This window comes from Monodelphis domestica, chromosome 1 (genome assembly GCF_027887165.1).
Source record: "Monodelphis domestica isolate mMonDom1 chromosome 1, mMonDom1.pri, whole genome shotgun sequence".
Taxonomy (NCBI): domain Eukaryota; kingdom Metazoa; phylum Chordata; class Mammalia; order Didelphimorphia; family Didelphidae; genus Monodelphis; species Monodelphis domestica.
The window spans coordinates 64,505,487-64,525,924 of record NC_077227.1 but is presented as its reverse complement, the minus strand read 5'-3'; the positions used below and the strand labels follow the sequence as shown (position 1 = coordinate 64,525,924).

Sequence of the window (20,438 nt, the reverse complement as noted above, 5' to 3'; positions counted from 1 at the left end):
ACACCTACTCAGTGCCATGCACTGTGCTAAGCACTGGGTTTGCAAAGCAATGGAAAAAAAATAGACCTTGATCTCAAGGAACTCACAGTTTCCTGAGAGGAGATAAAATGCAAACAACTACATGCAAACATGCTACATATAGGAGAAACAGGAAATAGTCAACAGAGAGATGACACTAGAATTAGGAGGGATCAGGAAAGTTTTCTTCTAGAAGGTGGGACTTTAGCTAGCACTTGAAGGAAGCCAGGAGGTAGAGATAAAAATCAGCTTTCTAGGCATGGGGGACAAGGAGTGAAAATACTGTCAGAAGGAGTGTCTTCTTTCAGGGGTCCCCAGATGATGATTACTATTTCTCCCCTCAGATTTTTTGGAGGAGCCTGATGGGTTTTTCTCATGACATAGCTCATGAATTCATACCAAAGCACCTTTCCCCACTGATTCTCAGTTGTTATCAGTTAGTCAGCCTGACTTAATTAGCAGCAAATAGTTAATAAATTGGCATGCATAGTGAAAATAAGTGATACAAAAGTCCCCCCAAAACTGGAGATATTTTTTGTTGTTGTTCAGTTGTTTCAGTTGTGTCTGACTCTTCATGACCTCATTTGAGATTTATTGGCAAAAATACAGGAGTAGTTTGCTGTTTCCTTTTCCAGCTCATTTTACAGACGAGGAAACTGGGGCAAAGAGGGTTGTGACTTGTCCTGGGTCACAGATTGTAAGTATCTGAGGCTGGAGTTGATCTTAGGTCTTTCTGACTGCAAGCTCAGGGCTTTATCCACTGTACCATCTACCTGCCCAAACTGGACACATATATTTCCACAAGTACATACAAAGTCCAGGGGCCAATGAACACAAACTTATGTATCTTGGGTGGCAAAAACTCATAGTTCTGGAAATTCTGTTCTTGGAAGTCCCTTTCCCTGTTTTGTGAGACCCTAAAGATGTTTCTCTCAGACTATGGCATTGCTTTCTGCCGAGCTCCTTATAGAATCCAGAGGCTGCTTTTTTTCAGCATGTCTAATTTGCCCTTGACTCTTGTTACAGACCTGGATTTCAGCTGCTCTGGAGGCATAGCTGGAATGCTGAGAAGTTTAAACCTTCTGACCTAGTAAAGTGCATAAAGTCCTTCTTCCCCTAGGCAAGGTGGGGAGGAGTCATAGATTCTTTTCCTCTGTCCTCTGGAGTTATTTCTTCTGAGTGACAACTCTTCTTACTTCTATATCAGCAGATGCCCAGAGGTTGAGTTCTGAGCTAACTTGTTATACCGTGCAAAGCCCACACACAGGTCATGACCAGGCATACATTAGTTTGATGCCTTTGATTAATAAAATGATTGAATGGAATTGTTTTCAGCTGAAGAAATTTAGAGTGGGTGGGTAGAGCCATAGGGAAGTGGACTGACACCCCAGGAGCAATGACTGGATTGATTGAATCATGGTTCCAGCACTGGAAAGTGGTTGGTGGAGTGGAGGGACAATGGAGAAATGGTAGCTGGGGAGTAAGGGAAAATATGGTTAGAGGTACCTGTGTCACAGAGACAAGTGACACATGAGGCAACCCCTAATTAGTACAATGGGGGCCCAGGGTGGGAGTGCTGGAACTGAAAGGGTTAAGTTCTACAGGGAACGCTATACATGGTAGAATTTAATGATCTTCATAGGGAAATCTCTCTCTCTCAGTTTATCTCTCTGATCCATCTCATCTATCATTATCAATAAATCTAATCTATCTCTTTCTCTCTCACCTATCTAATAAATCACTTTATGTATATAAATCAATCAATCAACAATCTCTACTTAATCTATCAATCAAGCTAATTCTATCTTCTATATTTGGCAGAGTGGAGAAAGAGTGAAGAAAAGGTAGCTGGGGAGTAAGAGAAAATATGTTTGGAGGTGCCTGTGTCATAGAGACAAGTGACACATGAGGAGCCCCTAATTAGGACAATGTCTATCTATCTCTAGCAACATCTATCTATCTACACAGATAGATAGATAGATGGATAGATAGATAGATGGATAGATAGATAGATAGATAGATAGATAGATAGATAGATAGATAGATAGATAGATAGATAGAAATATATATGTATAGAGTGTTTCAGGAGGACTAGCCCCTTTGCTGTAAGGGCTTGCTTTTTCATGGCTTCTCATATACCTTTAGTGTCTTCCTCTCATCTAATTCTCACCTGGGGCTCCAAGATGCTATAGCCACATGCCCTTAAAACTTTCTGGGTAAATAGGCTAAACTAGGTAACTGACAGGCCTCAAAACCATTGGGGAATTAGGAGGAAATGACCCCAAGGGTGTGAAGATTTCCCTTTGAAATTGTTAGATGAGAATGAGTTGTTCCAAAGCTTTGAAGGCAAGAGAAACAGCTGCTGTGGAGGGCTCGGAGCTTTGTCAAATGCTGAAGATGCCACAGTCATCTACTGTATTCTAGACCAACAACATTTATGTTGACTTTTATCTTAACATTGGACTTTGATGGCTCTGGAAGAGAGAGTGAGATCAACAACTTTGTGTAACTTTGTCACACAAATCTAATTCATGAGCAAGTTAAGATATTACCCTGTAGGGACATCTGGGTAACTCAGTGGATTGAGAGCCAGGCCTAGAGATGGGAGGTCCTAGGTTAAAATCTGGTCTCAGATACTTCCCTGCTGTGTGACCCTGAGCAAGTCACTTAACCCACATTGCCTAGCCCTTACTAGCCCTTACCACTCTTCTGCCTTGGAACCAATACACAGGTAAAGGTTTTTTTTTTTTTTTTTTTTAAAGATATTACCCCATGATGTCATTGGTCCTCTTTGAAAGCAAAGAACAAATAATAACATACACACATATATACATATATAAATATTGCTAATATTTAACACACATATAACATATACATATGTGTGTTATATAGTTGTTTTTAAAAACTGGAACTCTAATTTACTGTTATTGCAAACTCCTGATGAAGCAGCTCCCTCAATCAGCTCTCTCATAATAAACCAATATAAACACTCATTTTCTGTGACTTGAGTGTCATCCTAATGCTTAGCATCTTGGAATGTTCAATAACTTGACCAGGATCACCCAGCTAGTATCAGAAGTGGGTCTTGAGCCCAGGACATGGTGACAGAGGCCAGCTTCCAATTTACTATGATGTTCTACCATATATGATGTTGTTTGTGCAGAGGGCATTTCTAAAATGGGTAGCTAGATGACACAGTAGACAGAATTTCAGGTATAGAGCCATAAAGACCTGAGTTCAAATCTAGCCTCAGACTCTTACTAGCTCTGTGACCCTGGGCAATTACTTAACCCCGTTTGCCTGATTCCTCTTCTGGAAAATGAGTTGGAGAAGGAATAGCAAGCCACTCCAGTATTCTTGCCAAGAAAACCGCACATGGGGTCATGAAGAATCAGACACAACAGAAACAACTGAACAAAAATCAAATAACTACAGACTATAGAGAATATTCAAACCCTGGAAATCATTAGCAAGCATTATTGGGTATTATTCGGATAATGTAACATTTAGCTCTCTAGTAAGGCTAACATCTGTGCACAGAATCATATGCTGAAATTGTCTATTTAAAAATTTATTTTTCTCCTACGATGGCTATTTCTCAGAACGTTTTCACAGGATTTGCATAAAGCATGCTAAGTGCATAAACTTATTAATATTTATTTTATTTGCAAGAATGATTCAACATACAGAGCCTCTAACAATTCATATCACATGGCAAGGGTTACAAGCAAGACTAACTGAGATCTAATGATCATAACTACTTCTTTCTTGTTCTGGTGCCTGAAAATGTTGACAACTTTTGAATCTTTGTTAGCATTTCTGGCTCTCGCTGTCAACTTAATATCAGCGTATTCCTTTGAATCAGTGATGTCTTTGTGTTGATTGCTAACTTTTAATTTTTTTAGATTCTAATACTTTTCCCTGGTCTCTTGATTGATTTTTATTTTGGATTATGAATCTGGAAAAATATATAAATTTCCTGAAAAATTCCTGGATAGGATCATCACATGGAACCTATGTTGCCTTTTGGCATAACATTGAACTTCTCTGCCAACTTCTTTTTTTAATCATATTTCTTTTTTTCTGTTTCTTTATCTGAAATTATTATTGACATCTTTGATATTTTAAAAATGAGATGCCAGTTCCCTCTATGTCTCTTTCACTTGTAGAATCTTTCTCTCATGGATCCTAGTATATGGTAGTCTTTTCCTCCTCTTCCTTACTAGAGTAACCTTCCTTTTTCTCATTTTCTACTTCTTCTAAGATTGTTAAAGTAGAATGGTTTTGCCAGATGGGTTTTATTCCTGTAAGTCTAAATCTTTTGTCATTTGGAATATCACATTCAAGGATCTCCTCACAGTTGTATATTCTGGCTTGAGTGTGATCCTGAGTATGACTTCTTGAATACTTGACCTTTTGTTTTGGCTATTGGAAGTATAGTTTTATTTTTCTCTTTGACTTAGAAGTTCTAGATTTGTGTAATAACATTACTAGAAGTTTTCATTTTGGATTTTCTTTCAGAAAGTGACTGGTAGAGTATTTCTATTTTTATTCTGAATAAATCTGGGCTTCTTTTACATATGATTTCTTGGGATATGGGGTTAATTTTTTGATATGATTTTCAGGTAGAAGATCAGTTAAGACTCAGATATTCTTGGATTATTTCTCCTTGACAAATTTTCCTGGTTGGTTTTAAAAATATCATATTCCATACACTTTCTTCTCTTTTTAACCAATCTTTTAATTTTCTTTTAATAGTCCTTATTTCATGATAGAGTTATTACTTTCTGATTCTGGTAGCTTTTTGGTGCATTCTAGTGGATGGTACATGACACTTTCTCATCAGTTTTCTTTGTTATTGTTACTCCTGGTTCTTCTTTCCCCATTTAATCACCCCTCCTCACTTCACCCTTTGAGGAACAAAGCATTTCTAAAGCTTTAGTGGGATTTTGTGGGCGATCCGGGTTCTTCCAGGAACCAATGCAACACTATCTTCCCACAATCCCTCTCAATACTACTTTCTGCACGAAGAATTGTGCATCTTTGAACTTAGAGCTTGAAGCTACCTTAGAGATATCTAGTTTAGCTTCTCAATTTTAGACCTAAGCAAAGTGTTGTCCAGACATCTTGTTTTTGTTGTTCTCCATTTCCCAGGCAGCCAGTGAGTGTTTTTTGTTGTCCCATTTCTTTTATCAGAGAGAAAGGGGAACTGATACATTCTTTCACAAACAATCAAAACTTTACTTTTCTTACCCTGGCTCTTAACCCATAAGGAATGAATAGCTACTGGTAAGAATCTGAGGATTTAAAGAGGGGTACATTTTGATCAAGGGGTCTTAGTCTAAATTTTTAACTCTTAGTAGGGGGCACATTTTGAGCAAAGGGCTCTAACTTAATCTTGAGGTTTCTGATGATTGATCTTTCTATATTCATATTGTGAAAAAAGGGCCAAATATAGATCTGGGAAGAACTGAATTCAAATGTTGCCTCAGACACATAATATCTGGGCAATCCTGGGCAATTAATCTCTTTTTGTCTTAGGTTCCATATCTATAAAATGGAGATAATAATAGTCTCATACTTCACAGGGTTGTATAAAATGAGATAATAATTCTAAGGTGTTTAGCACACTACCTGGCATATACTAAGCATTATATAAATATTAGCTGCTTTATTATTCTTGTTGTCCTTATATGGTAGCACCTGTTCTGGGACCTGATTGCCATTTGTTAATTGGCTCTTTGAATTACTACTACCAGAATTATGAGTATAGCTGTGGTCGTTCAAAGCTGGTGCACAGAAACTAGTGCTGCTAAGTTTCTTGAGTTAAAGCTTTTTGTGTCTTTCAGGATCTCTGAGAATCCTATAACATCTTCAGAACATCTTTGGGTTTTCAGAAGCTTGCAGTTCAATTGTAAAATGAAAATATGGTCCAGAGATCAATTGGTTTCACTTCTTCTTAGCTACCTTTTAGTTCTCTGGGTTTCTGTGTGTAGAATCTCTTATGTCAGTGGAAGCACCAGCTCAGCTTCTGATTCCAATCCCATTTTCCTCCCTAGAATGTTCCTAAGTGCTGGAAGATGAATTATAGATCTTAACATGGACACTGAAGCTGGGTGAGTTATTAAAACTCTATTAAAACCTATTTAGTAAAGACCCTTGTGATAGAGAATTGAAGAGAGAGATGTTTTGCAGGACAAGCCAAGATGCAAGAACAAGGCTGGGGACCTGTCTGTCAATCAAGAAGAAGGTTCTAAATGGAATGTTCCCAGGAGGAGAGGCAGTTGAGTCTGGCTGAGGACTCACGTGGGGCTGTCTTGATCTTGGGGCTCACTCTCTCACTGGGGGATTATTGAACTGAGGAGGCTTGACTTTCTGATCAAGGGGAAACCTCTGCTCTCTCTGAGATTTGACTGACCAAGAGTTGGAGGAAAGCCAAGCTGAAGAAAAGACTTTTCTTGGTGGCTTTGTGAAGAAGGAAGAAGATTTTCTTATCAGCAATTTTAACTGTTGTCCTCTATCTCTGACTGTCCCTCTGTCACAGTTGTGACTTCCCAAGACCTCATAATCTTCATTTTAGATTAGGGACACCCTCATCCCTCTTACCTCAGTTTCCCATCCTGTTTCCCAATAAACCCCCTGACTTGAAAAGAAAAGGAAAAGTGTATCTTTATAGTTCACTCAGGAGGGAGGGAAGAAGCCAAAGGCTTCAAGAAGAACTGGGAGGTGAGGGAGACAGGGAGGAGAGGTGAAGGAGGGAGGGAGAGAGGGTAGGAGGAGATTAGGAGATATTGATCCACTAGTCATTAGTAGAAATCAACAGGCAAATCCCAGAGCATTCCCCAGTATCAATCTAGAGCAATCCCCTGTGCCAGCATTCCCCTGTAGCAAGTGTGTCTCCACTCCACTCCACTACCAGCCGCATATCTAGCCACAAATCAGAGCATCCATTCATTGCAAGAGAAATAGTTTCCACTGATCATCATTTCTATTTCACCCTCTCATGCTGAGAATCAGTTCATGGCCTTAATATCATTTGCCTCCTATTGTGGAAATAGTCTCCTAGTTGGTCAGATAGGTTATCCTCACTGGACAAACCAGCTTTTGTCTCCTGCTTTTGCTCCATCTGTTCCTCAGTAATTGAATCTACTTTCTCCTCCTGTCTTCTTTTAGGGACCACTAGCTCCCTTTAAGAGTCAGATTACAATTTATGCTTATCATCTCCAGTAGAATGAAAGCCCCTTGAAGGTGGAGACTTTCTCTGTTTTTGTTTCTCTAGTATCTAGCACTGTACCTGGCACAAAGTAGATTCTTTTTTTTTTTAAATCCTTACCTTTCATCTTAGAATCAATACTGAGTATTGGTTTTAAGGTAAAAGAGCAATAACGGTTAGGTAATGTAAGCTAAGTGACTAGCCCAGAGCCATAGGACTAGGAGGTGCCTGAGGCCAGATTTGAATTTCTGGACTCAATCCACTGAGCCACTCAGCTTCCTGCTAGGCAAAGTAGATTCTTAACACTTGAAGGGCCAGAATTCATAAGGGGAAAAAGAGGATATTTATTAAAAAGGTTGAACTGGATTATATTTAAAATAGGATTGCCAGGAATTTAATTTATTCCAAAGAGATTTATTTATAATTTATTTACAAAATATAGAAAAAATGAAGTAAGAAAATCAAAGAGAGGATAGGGTAAGATATCTAGCCTAAACACTAACTAATTTACTCATGGCCCCTGGGTCAACCAGAGCACAGAGAGTTAGTCCTTAGGATGTGGGAATGTCTCTCTCAAGAGGTAGGTCTCTCCCCAGGCTAGTTTCTTTACAAAATCGAGGAAAGGAGTCAGCCTTTTCACTCACCACGTGTCAGTCCAAAAGGAAGAGATTTAAGAACAGTCTCACTGAGAACAGGGTCTCAGGTACAGTCAGCTGATTCTTCATCAGCTCAACTACAAATAATGAACAACTCCTCTCACAGGAAGTTCAACACCAAGTAGAACTCCAAGTAAAAACTGCACTCAGAAAGTTGTAACTCTCTTTAAAGACACTTTCTTTTGCATCACTTCCTGTGCCTTCCCCTGGGGAAGTCAGTTTAATTCTGATTTGTCACCCACTATTGCACAGGTGGGTCATAGGCCTCCTATTTAGTGATTAAGTGGGATGTTTACACTTTTGGTGATTAGAACTAAAAATGGGCAGATTTCCATAGTCAACTTTAAGTAGGGTATTGAAAAATTTGGTGATTAAATATAAAAATGGGCAGACATTACAATTTAATCTTCACAATCTGGGAAGAGTTAATTAATTTAATTTTCACAATCAGGAGAGAATTAAATTTAATTTTTGCAAATTAAAAGATGAAGGTGCATCATTTCCTATAGCAAGATGAAAATGTCTTTCTCAGAGTAAAAGTATTACACCTGCTTTTATGTAAAGTGCATTTTCACTAATAAGAAAAGATTTTTTTAAATCAATGTTTGAGTTGAGTTGAGTTGAAATGAAATAAAAGAAACCAGCTTATATCATGTGACCAGGAAAGGTTCATGGTACCCTCAGGTTTCTCTGTTTGGAGAGCAGCACTCTCTCTGATCTAAGCCAGGTCCACGGATTCTATACAAAGCAGGTCTGAGAAATTGAGATAACCCTTGGCAGTTGGGTCGGCCTCAGAATCACAACCCTTCCATGGTCCCTGGGCCTGACAAGGTGCTGAGGGGTTGGTCTATGGTGATTAAAATGTGAATACTCACCTAATAGGTCAACAGCCTCAGTATAGGTCACCCAAGCCATGTGTTGACTTCAACCACAGTGAAGGGATTAACCATTTCCAAAGCCATTGTGTATGTTGCCCAGGTTAAAGAGGCTAAGTAATTGTCATGTCTGTCTTGGACTTCCCAGGAGGGAGAGGGAGAAGGACAAAGAATTCTGGGTGATTTCTGGGTGTTTTATACTAATGGCAAATTTAAAGTTTCAAGGCTGGGGAAAGGACCTACTTGTACAAAAGTATTCATAGCAGTTCTTTTTGTAGTGGCAAAGAACTGGCCATTGAGGGGATGGCTAAGGAAGCTATTGTACTGTAAGAGATGCTGAGCAGGATGATTTCAGAAAAGGCTGGACAGACCTACATGAATGAATGCAGAATGAAATAAACAGAAACATGAGCACATTGTACACAGGAAAAGCAATATTATACAATGCCCAACTGTGAAAGACTCCCAGCAATACAGTGATCCAGGACAAATCTGAAAGAGGTAAGACAAAGAATGCCTCCACCTCCAGGGAAAGGACAGTTGGAGTGAGAATGTAGATCAAAGCATACTATATTCCATGTTAGTTTATTTGTGTTTTTATTTGGGGGTTGGGGTTTTATAGGAGAATTTTCTTATAACATTGATCAATATAGAAGTGTATTTTGCATGATAAGATGTGCATAGCCCAGATCAAATTGCTTACGTTCTCCTGGAGAAGGGGGGAAAGGAAGCATTTTACATCTTATAGTTTTGGGAAATATATGTTAAACATTGTTATTAAATGTAATTGAGAAAATAAAATGTTAAAAATGTTTCAAGGATGACTGATGCTAAGTATCAAGTTTTAGATACTTATTTTTCTTAAAATGCATGCAAAGCAGTAAAGCAGTAAACTCCTAAATGTCATCCTGGCCCCTTCTATTTATGACTGAGTAATACCCATAACAGCAGAGAAGTGGTTTAGTAGATTTGTGTCTAAAAAACAAAACAAAACAAAGGCTTATGAAAACCTGAATTGCATGAGTAGCTCTGGCCCAAGTTTGGATGGGTGATTTCTGATTTAAAAAAAAAAAAGGTTTTTTTCTTCAAAATTTTATTTGATGTTCCATAGATTCTCTCTCAAATTATATTCTGAATAAAGTTATATTCAATTTACTTCTCTCAGTCCTAGTCAAATAAATCCACAAGCAGGTATGTGCTGATTTTAAGGTTGGATTTGGGAATTTTTGCACCTGGGGTACAAGTCTGGGATCCTAAGAGGCTGTCCTCTAGTCAGGGGAAAGGAGAATAGTAAGGACAAAGATGGAGGGGTAGAGCAGGGGAGAGCAGCAAGCCCTGGGACAAAGATGCCTAGGAGTCAGGGAAGCCTGGGAGGTTGGGGTGAGAGGACTCAGAGAACCTAGGGGAAGAGAAAGCTCATAAAGTGCTAAACTGTCTACACTTTTTGACCCAAGGAGGAGGAACCAGAGCTCTGGAAGAGAGGCCCTGGGCATAACTGGGCATGGGAGGAGTTTAAAGGAGCCTGGGAAAGAGCCTTCTATTCTTCCCTGGAAGCTCTAATGGCTTGACTCATGTTCCAGCTTAGCCATGGAGACACTTGTAAGTTTGTAACTTATTTGATTTATTATTTTAACAACCTTTCCCACCCACCCACTCATGTTTCCCCCTACAAATGTCCTGCTCTCAGGCATGTGTGTCAGAGAGATGAGACAAGCCTGCATTTTCTCTGGCAGGCTAATCTCTGGGTGAAGGAAACTGGCATCCTGAGTAGAGATTGTGTTCATAGGAAAATAGTAGAAGGAGCCAATGTGTCAGGTATTGAGGATTGGTCCAGGATAGACAGGGGCTGGGAGGTACTTGACACCTTTGTGCTTCCTAGTAACTAGTTGAGTGAAAACATGGGAAATTGTACACTTGTTGGTGATCTTCAACCTTCTTTCAGAGGGATCTTGTGAGAGTGCTCGCTTGGTCTCTTGTCCCTGGACTCACTTCTCAGAGCAAAGCAGACATGAGTTCAATTCAATAAAAATGATTTTATTTTGATTCAATTATTCAGTGTCTTCTATCTGCCCAGCCATCTCCTAGGTACTGTGAAGAATGAAGGAGGGGAAGACAAATTCCTAGCTCTTCAGGAGATTTATCTCAAGCTGGAGCCATAGACATACCCACTTAAAACATTAAGCAACTTGAGCATGCAATTGAATTGGGTGGTACAAATGTGCAAGGGCTCCAAAGCAAAGATTACTGTAGAATGGCAGAACCGGGCATGGCCATATGGGAAAAAAGGTAGCACATTCAGCTAAGTTCTGAAGGCTGGGTAGGACTTGGTTAGAGTGTAAAAAGGGGATAAAGAGAGCTGGGGATTCCTGGCAAGGGACAAAAGAACCCATTTTCATCTTGTTTTATGAGCTACAAATAGAATTCATTAAAACCTCCTTCTCATAGACTCCTTCCTGAGAGGCAGAGGATTTTAACCCCTTTGGGCCACCAAGTCTTGAACTAAACAATTCACCACCTTCACTGTTTTCCCAGACAGACCAGCCCTGATGGGGGCTCAGAACTCACAGATACCCAGACGGTAATAAGAACAGTCTCTATCATTCCATGTGCCATCTGTGTACATTTCAACACAATTTTCTTGTCCTTGCCCATCTGGCCTCCCTGAATACCAATTGGTGTACTTTAAAGGGGATCCATCCAGGTAATAGAATTTCCCTATTATTCCCTCTCTTAGGGCAAGGAAGGCATGTGTGTTGTGTCTCACCACCAGCTTCATGATGGCTGCATTCTCCTCTTTATTCCTTGGAGTGGCAACAGCGCCTCCCATCTCCTGGCAAGTTTTATTGATCATGAAGAAATTGAAAGACTGGCCAGTGGTGACATAAAACTTTTCTCCCAGATGAACCATATTTCCATAGAAAGTGAGGGCTGGAGATCAGAGACAACATATTTAGTGCAGTTTTCCTTTTGTCTTTCATTTCTGTGTTTGTATTGTGTGTTTAGGCATGTCTGAATATTCCTCTTTATGTTAGTCTCTTTCATTGTCCTTGTTTTTCTCTCCTTCATCTCCATCATTTCATTTCCTCACTAATTCTTTCTATGTCGTTGTTTCTGCACGTCAAACTCAGAACAGATAAATGACATCCTTAGCCTGGCACTGAAAAGTCTCCATTAGGAAAACCTGTCTTCAAACTCTGTTGCTGACAGTGACCATTATTAGCTGTGTGACCCTGGATATGACTTTTCTTCCCTGGGCTTCAGTTTCCTCACCTGTAAATGAGAGGACTGGATTCAATAGCCTCTTAGGTCTCTCCAAATTGGCAATTCTGTAAATAGGACTCTTTACTGCTCTCATCTTTAGTGCCCTTATATATAAAATGGAAATAATTAAGGGGCAATTAGGTGTCTGCTAGGATAGCTTGATCCACCTAGAGTTAGGAACATTTGAGATTGAATCCAGCTGCAGACACTTACTAGCTGGGGGATCCTGAATAAATTATTGAACTGCTGCCTACCTCAATCTCCTTATCTGTAAAATGGTGATAATAATAGTTTCTTCTTCCTGGAATTGTGGTGAGAATAAATTGAGATAATATTTGCAAAGTGGTTTATAACCTGAAATAGTTAACAATGCTAGAGGACTGTTATGCCATTTCAAAGAAGTATATGAAGAGTTTATCAAACTTTTATGTATTTTGTTGCAGTTATTATTCTTGATTTTGTCATTGTGCTTCACTTCGTTATGTTTATTGTTGCGAATCTAGTCTTATTTACTATTAATTTCCTCCATGTAATTTCCAGGCTATACTGGCCCATATACAGGCTGAGAATAGGGAACCCATTATCCCCAAAATGGCTTGTTTTAGATTCCTGTTGTAGAGGGTAGATCCATAGACTTACCTTTTGACAACTTTAGGAGGCGAGCTGTTAAATATGAGGTCATGTTAAGTCGCTCCTCAATTAGAGAAGAATGCATTCCTGGGAAGAAGAAAATCTTTCTTTGAGCCACTGACAAGGCAAAGAACCATCTCAAGCCAACAAGTCATCTATAAAAGTTTGATTTTTAAGAAAAGTAGGGTTTTTCAAAGGTATAAACAGGAAGAAGGCACCTTCCCTGCTTGAAGAGAGGAAAGGCATGGAGATAGGAAGTAATTGTTGTGTTTGAGAAACATCAAGAAGGCCAGGAATGAAGGGGATTTATATATAGAAAGCTTGAAAGGCATATTGGAGCCAGATTATGAAAGGCTTTGAATTCCAGAATATGAAGGGCTATGAAGAGGAGTTTATAGTGAATCATCAAGGCAATAGGGAGCTGCTAGTGTTCACTGAATAAGAGAATGCTATAGTGTTTTAGGAAAATCACATTGCTAGCTGTGTGGAGGGTGGATTGAAGAAAAGATAGATTTGAGATCAATTAGGAGATTATTTCCATAATTCAGGTGATAGAGGAGGAGAACCTAAACTAGAAGAATAGTTATATGAGTAATCAGAAGAAAGTAGAGGAGAGAGGATCCTGTAAACCTCAAAATTTCTTAGACTTATAAATATTGGAAATTTCACCATTGGGAAATTTCATACTTGAAAAATTCCCTATTGATAGTGGGTCTTGGCTATTGGAATGTGAACCCCATTGGCATGAGAGTTTCCTTCTCCTTCCCTTCTTAAGATTACTTTAGGACAGAAACCTTTTGCTGAACAATGGAAAGGACTTTGACCTATGCTTAAGCATAGAACAGGAATTTCTTTGAGTCATGATTGATTTTAGAATTGATACAATGGAGATATTTGGAATCAATCTCCACCCTATTCAGTCCTAACAGGATTGAGTAAGGGCTGCAGCCTAGATCAAAATTTAATTATTCCAATCTCTACCCTACTCAGGTTAACAGGATTTAGAAAGGGCTGTAGCAAAGGATCAAAGATTTAATTATTTGAAAATATGACCTACAACAGACATGTGCAAAGCCAGACCTCTGGGCGGTCCTGGGTTAAGCTAGAGCCTCCATTGGCACAGGGAAATTGATGGACAGGTGATTGGTAGATGTGAGGACTGAGGGGAGGGAACTTGGATGGTTTCCTTAAGGATAGGGGGGTCTGGAGACTCGAGGTGGGGGTTGAGAAGTTGGTCGGTGTGGTTGGTGTGTGCTCTGAGAAGCTTGCTCTGAAGGAAGCTGAAGGTGGGGGCCTCTGAGACTGTTTCTCCATTTTGGTCACTTGAGTAATAGGGACTGATCTCTTTTCTTTGCCCCAGCTATCTAAGGGCTTGGGCCTTTTGGCCCAGCCTAAACAGAAGGGGTATTTAAGCCTTATTCCCTTCTCTCCCTTTTTCATCTCTCTATCTCTAATTCCTTTCTTCCTCCTATTGTAATTAAACTCCATAAAAGATTGACTGCTGAATTGAGTTTTCATTTAGGAATTACATAGCTGAATTCCTTGGCGACCTTAAATTAATATATATCAGTCTTTTAAAGTGATTCCCTTGTAACAATCCTTTGGAAGTAGTAATAGCAAGATCTGGCTACTGATTATATATGTGGAGAGAGAGAGAGAGAGAAAGGGAGGAGTTGGGAAAAAAAAGCACTGAAAACTTGATAGTCCTGAATGGTAATGGCTGTAATTTTGACAAAATAAGAAAGAGAATATTAGGATTTATTTTGAGGAAGAGATTACCATGTAGTATCTGAGGTTGGAAGTGCTTGAATTGAAAACCTGCCCACACTGCAAATTAATGAGCTCCTCTTAGGTGAAAAGGAGATAATAACAGCATGGATCTCATAGGGTTGTGAAAGTTGAATAACTTAACATATATCAGATACAATCTTAGGCAAACAATTTTTATTGCCCTCAGATTCTTAGCTCTAACTTGAGTCAGTTTAATTAGGTGACATATATATATATATATATATATATATATATATATACATATATGTGTGTGTGTATATTTATATATATATACGTATATATATATATGGGGTTTACTTCTTCAGATCATTTTATAGATGAGGTAACTGAGGCAAATGGGGTGAAGTGACTTGTCCAGGGTCACACATCTAGTAAGTATCTGAGGTTGAATTTGAACTTAACTCTTTATGACTTCAGATCCAGAACCAGATCCACTGAGATACCTACCTGTCTTAAAAAAATGGAGGTCATGTAATCTAACCTTCCTTCTGTGAAAGGAGATTTTGAGAAGGCAACATGATTACAAGCAGAGAGTCATAGAATGCTGTGAAGCAAAACAGACAGGGGTTAACCCTATTAGAATTTTGAGGAGAGGGGATTGAGGAGAGGTACCATATATATATACATATATATATATATATGAAGGTTTCTCCCAGTGCTAAATATAGGGTGGATATATGGTAGAGTAGAAAAAAAATACTAGATTTAAAATGAGAGAATCTGGGTTCAGATCTTAAATCTATTACTTAATGCCAGTGTGTCCTTGAATGAGTATTTTAGCCCCTCTGGAACTCATTTTCATCTTCTATAAGTTTAGGGTGATGAGAGCCCCTATAAATAACGCTATAGACAGGTGACAGGAGTTTTACTGAACCTGGTCTCGCAGGGTGATCTCCTTCAAGGTCAGAGAGCAAAAATGGCTGATCTCCCTGACTCATGCAGGTAAGTAAACCCTCTGACTGCTTCTTCAAAGTATCATGATTTCATAAAGGCTGTTAAATGGATATGAGATAGGGAAGTGGGTTGTGGATTATTCTTTATCTCTAATAAAACTAATTACCCCACCATCTGACTTTGAGGAAGTCTCTTCAGTCTTCTACAAAAGTCGAAACTACTGTGAAAAAATCTCTGCCTGATATTTCCCTTCTATTTTTAGCTAAACCTAGGCTAAACCAAGGTAGGAACAAGTCTCTAGATTGTAAATTGAATAGACATGAAGTCAGGCTTCAGCAGTGATCATGTCTTCTTTGAGGGATAACCCCCAAAGGCAAACTGAGCAGTTCAATTAGCTCTGTCTCAGATCTAGCTCTTCACAGAGTCACAGGAAAGTTATAAGTCTCAGTGGTTTTCAAGCTCTAGTTAAAATCTCTTTAAGGAATAATTTTCCCTTTCCAAGGATTGGAGCTAGCTGTCCCTCCAGAGTCAAGGAATCACTCCTCCAGCTGGTCACTGGTACCTCTCCTCAATCCCCTCTCCTCAAAATTCTAACAGGGTTAACCCCTGTCTGTTTTGCTTCACAGCATTCTATGACTCTCTGCTTGTAATCACGTTGCCTTCTCAAAATCTCCTTTCACAGAAGGAAAGTTAGATTACATGACCTCCATTTTTTTTTAAGACAGGTAGGTATCTCAGTGGATCTGGTTCTGGATCTGAAGTCATAAAGAGTTAAGTTCAAATTCAACCTCAGATACTTACTAGATGTGTGACCCTGGACAAGTCACTTCACCCCATTTGCCTCAGTTACCTCATCTATAAAATGATCTGAAGAAGTAAATGGCAAACTATTCCAGTAACTCTGCCCAGAAAACCCCAAATGAGATCAGGAAGAGTTGGACACTACTGAAAAAGATTAAGCAACTGAAACCCAGTATTGTACATGATGCATGATGCCCTCTACATAATAGATTTTGTTGGTAGGTGGTATAAGGGGATAAAGTTCTGGGCCTGGATTCAGGAAGACCTGAGTTCAAATAGTGTCTCAGATACTTAGTAATTGTGGAACCATGTGCAAGTTACTTAACTGCTTTTTGCCTTAGTTTCTTCATCTGTAAAATGGGTATAATAATAGTAACTCCCTCCCAGAGTTATTATGGGGATTAAATGAGATAAAAATTATAAACTACTTAGTAAAGTGCTTGGCAGATAGTAAGAACTATACAACTGTTAGCTATTTTAATTGTTTTATTTAAAAAAGAATGATGTATTTCTTCTATGCATGCCTTTTCTGTATGGTTCCCATGCAATGTAGCTCTCTAGTCAAACTGCATATTTTTCTTTGAGCTAAAGTTTCCCTGAGGTAATCAATATCTCTTTGATTCCTCAGTGGTTAGTAAACAGACACCCTTGCTTTGAGGGAAAAAAAATCTGTTTGAATGTGTTACTGGTTCCACTTTGTCTACAGTCCATACACTATTGTCAAGGTCAGAAGAGCCTTGTAGAATGGGCCCTGGGAGACTCTGGTCCATGGAAGGATGGCTTGTTGGGTTTCCAGATGAGTCTTGTGTGAATTTTAGATTTACTAATTTTAGATTTATTGCACCCTGCTTGATCTTTAGAATTCTAGTAGCCAGGAATGTCTACACCCCTACTTAAGGATTAACTGTGAGGAGGATGGCCTATGACAGACATGTGCTAGCAAGTGACAAATAAGAAACAACTGACAGACCCCCCCCCCCCAAAGGTTGTCCTAAGTCAAGCTTAAGCTACCATTGGTACATGTAAGACACAGGAAGTGATGTAAAGAATAATCTATATATTTTGTGTCACTTCCTGTGAGGGCTCTCTCTGCAGCATTGGGAGCTTTTGGCAGCTTTTGGCGTGCTTGTGGCTTTGGTGGACTTTGACAGTGGAGTTTACTGGGAGGAGTTCTGCAAGTGAGGCAGTTTCCCTGAAGGACCTTGGTGAGTGAGAAGGATGACTCCCCTTTTCCTTGACCTTCTGAAGGCACTATCTATCCTCTGAGGAGGCCCCTCATCTTGGAGGAGGCCTCATGGCTGGAAGCCTAGCTAGATTTAATCTTCTGAGAAGGCACCTTGGCTGAGACCTCTGAACTCCCCCTGGCTTAGGCCAGGCCGGAGCAGATCTTCACCCCTTTCTCTCTTCTCTTTCTCCTCAGTTTCTTCCTTCTATTGTAAATAAACCACCATAAAATCCCATACTGACTTGAGTATTTCATTGGGATTGATTTAAATCCCTAGGGACCACTAATATAATATATTTATTCATAACCCCTAATTTTACTCCTAATACTTGTCGATTGATCCATTATCAGAGGACACTTGGTCAGTCAGCCTGGTCTTTTCCCCTCTGTCTCAGAAACATGTAATAATAAGCTGCTATTTTTTAAAAAAAATGATTTTCTACCAATGAGATGATTTGTTTGTGAAGGAATCAAAGAGACTGGCAAAGGGAAAAGCATTGACAAAAGGCAAAACCAACATGGAAAAGAAATTTTGATTACTCCCTCTCCTGCAATGAATGCTGGTTGAGGATAAACAGATAAAGTGAGCATCTGTAATTTGTTCATATATTTAAGATTATTCATTCTATAAACTTATTTCTTTTGGTTTTGAACAAAGTAAGAGAAAGACTAATAAAAGTTTCAAGCCCTAAAGTTGGCATATTGAGGAGGATGAGTGGGATTGGATTTGATTTTGCCTAAGGGCACCTTTGGGCAGCAGTTGGCTGCTATTGATACAGTCTTCTGGGATTGGAAGGGTAGAACCAGAATTGCACTAGAATGCAATTTGGCTTGGGGGTTATTGGCTACCTGGGTTTTACCAAGGTTAATGGAGACTTGGAAATTCAGGTCTTCTTCTCCTTCAGGGGTTCTTTCCTCTCCTCTCCTCTCCTCTCCTCTCCTCTCCTCTCCTCTCCTCTCCTCTCCTCTCCTCTCCTCTCCTCTCCTCTCCTCTCCTCTCCTCTCCTCTCCTCTCCTCTCCTCTCCTCTCCTCTCCTCTCCTCTTCTCTTTTCTTTTTTTCTTAATACTTTTAATTTCTGTCCTAGAATCCATACTAAATATCAGTTCCAAGGAAGAAGAGTACTGATTAGGGTTCAGTGTCTTGCTTAGGGGCAAACAGATCAGAAGTATCTGAGGTCAAATTTGAACCTAGGACCTCTAGTCTCCAGGCCTGGATTCTCTATTCACTGAGTCACCTAGCTGCCCCTCTCCACCCCAGGGACACCTCTACTCCCTCTCTGGGCATGACTTATTTATTTTGGTACAGTTCAGGTTTTCCTCCACCTAGTTCATGAAGTTATACTATTAGAGTAGTCTGAAGGCAGAAAAAGCTTGAGACTGCTTATTTCCATACTTTAGGTCTGCAGATAACACTTTCTCTCCTTTCCCCAACACTCCATTGGGCAAAAAGCAAAGAATTTCTTACCACCTGGTTCTCCTTTCATGCCTTTAATTCCTGGAGGTCCTTGTGGCCCTGGGCTTCCTGGAGTTCCCACGTTCGCTGAACATCCCTGCAGGCTACTGAGTATTTCACCTATTTAATAGAAATCATTTTATTGCATATGATTATGTATATACATTTTATAACCCTTCACCTAAAAATATACATATTCTTTTTCTCTTAAATGAGTGTGTAAAAAGAACCGTAAGCCTCAGCAATTCATTTTTCATCCTAAACTTGCTGTATAGGGTTCTTATAAGGGCACAGGTATCCAGTGATTCCAGAAAATGGAGTCTCTGAGGCCCATTAACTGTACCACCCAATGGAATGTTTCAGAAGGATTCCTGAACAGAAAGTTATTAGAGGACTCCAGAGAAGATCATAGACACTTTGACCACTGAGCCATCTAGTATTGGCAGAATATGTCACTAGAATCATTAAGTCCCAGGGATTCACAGGTTTCCTGGAGTGAGTGAGACCTTATGTTGAAAGTCCTTCAGGGAAAATGGAAAAATGTAACACCAGGTAATGGGAAAAAAACACTAAACAAAGGAACCTGGAGACTTGGGTTCTTGTTCTACTAATAATTTGTTGTGTATTTTACAAAAATCAGTCCTTTTCTCTGGGCTTTAGTTTCTTTCTTTTTAAAATGAGGAGGTTGGAGGATATGTTCCATAAGATGAATGATTCCATGCCTAAAGAAGGGAGGTCCTGGGTTAAAATCTGGCCTCAGACACGTCCTAACTGTGTGACCCTGGGCAAGTCACTTAACTCCCATTGAATAGTCCTTAGCATTCTTCTGGCTTGGAACCAATACACAGTATTGATTCCAAGATGGAAAGTAAGGGTTAAAAAAATCAATGTCTAACACTCTAATCTTATACTTTTGCTCTTACCTAAAATGGATGCTTTTCACATACCTGGGTCTCCCTTTTCACCCTTGGCTCCATCTCTCCCAGGCCGTCCAACAATCCAAGGACCATGATAGTAAGTGTCTGAGTAAGTCAATGGCTGCTCATCATTTCCCCCTGTTTCTGAGCAAGATCCAATGAGTGCCCACTCTAGGAGCAAGAGACTGAGCAGGGGCAGGAGAACCATCATTTGGAGCCCAGACCTGGGAAATATTGAGGAGAATCATAGCAGGTGATTGGGTCACCTTGGGTCAAAACAATCTTTATTTATCCTCTTCTTTGCTGGTATTGTAGTAAGTAAATTAGGATATTGATTAAGCATTGATTAAAATAAGATATTTGAGGAAAAGATCTCTGAAGGTGCAGGCAAGATATAATGTGCATGATCAGAACTTGAAAGGAGGAACACAGGAAAAGGTTCTAGCAGTTGGTGAGGTCCACTCACGGACTTTCTCTCTGGCAGACATCTGAGACCTTGCTCTTTGCTGGTGAGAGGAAAGAGAGACCTTTGAAACCATTTGAAGAGGTTTCTACTTTCCTGACTGAGAAAAGTCATCTCTAAGAACAAGCTGGTAGATCTGTTTTGCTGGAGAAAGTTTTGGAGAAAGAAGGACTGAAGGGCTGTTTGCCTAATCTCTGGGTCATCCCAGAGTTACCCAATTGTCGATTAGTCACCGCCAGA

The 20,438-nt window shown here is 39.6% G+C and overlaps 1 protein-coding gene across 1 annotated transcript; it reads right to left on the bottom strand.

Moving 5' to 3' along the window:
* Positions 1-10,775: 10,775 nt before the first annotated feature.
* Positions 10,776-19,955, bottom strand: LOC130453521 (pulmonary surfactant-associated protein A-like). The gene is made up of 4 exons (XM_016428611.2): positions 19,766-19,955; positions 18,831-18,938; positions 12,663-12,740; positions 10,776-11,690 (listed from the first exon to the last, which is right to left on the bottom strand). Exons 1-4 carry the CDS (start codon positions 19,944-19,946, stop codon positions 11,317-11,319), a joined length of 741 nt encoding a protein of 246 aa, XP_016284097.2. The 5' UTR covers positions 19,947-19,955; the 3' UTR covers positions 10,776-11,316.
* Positions 19,956-20,438: the final 483 nt, after the last annotated feature.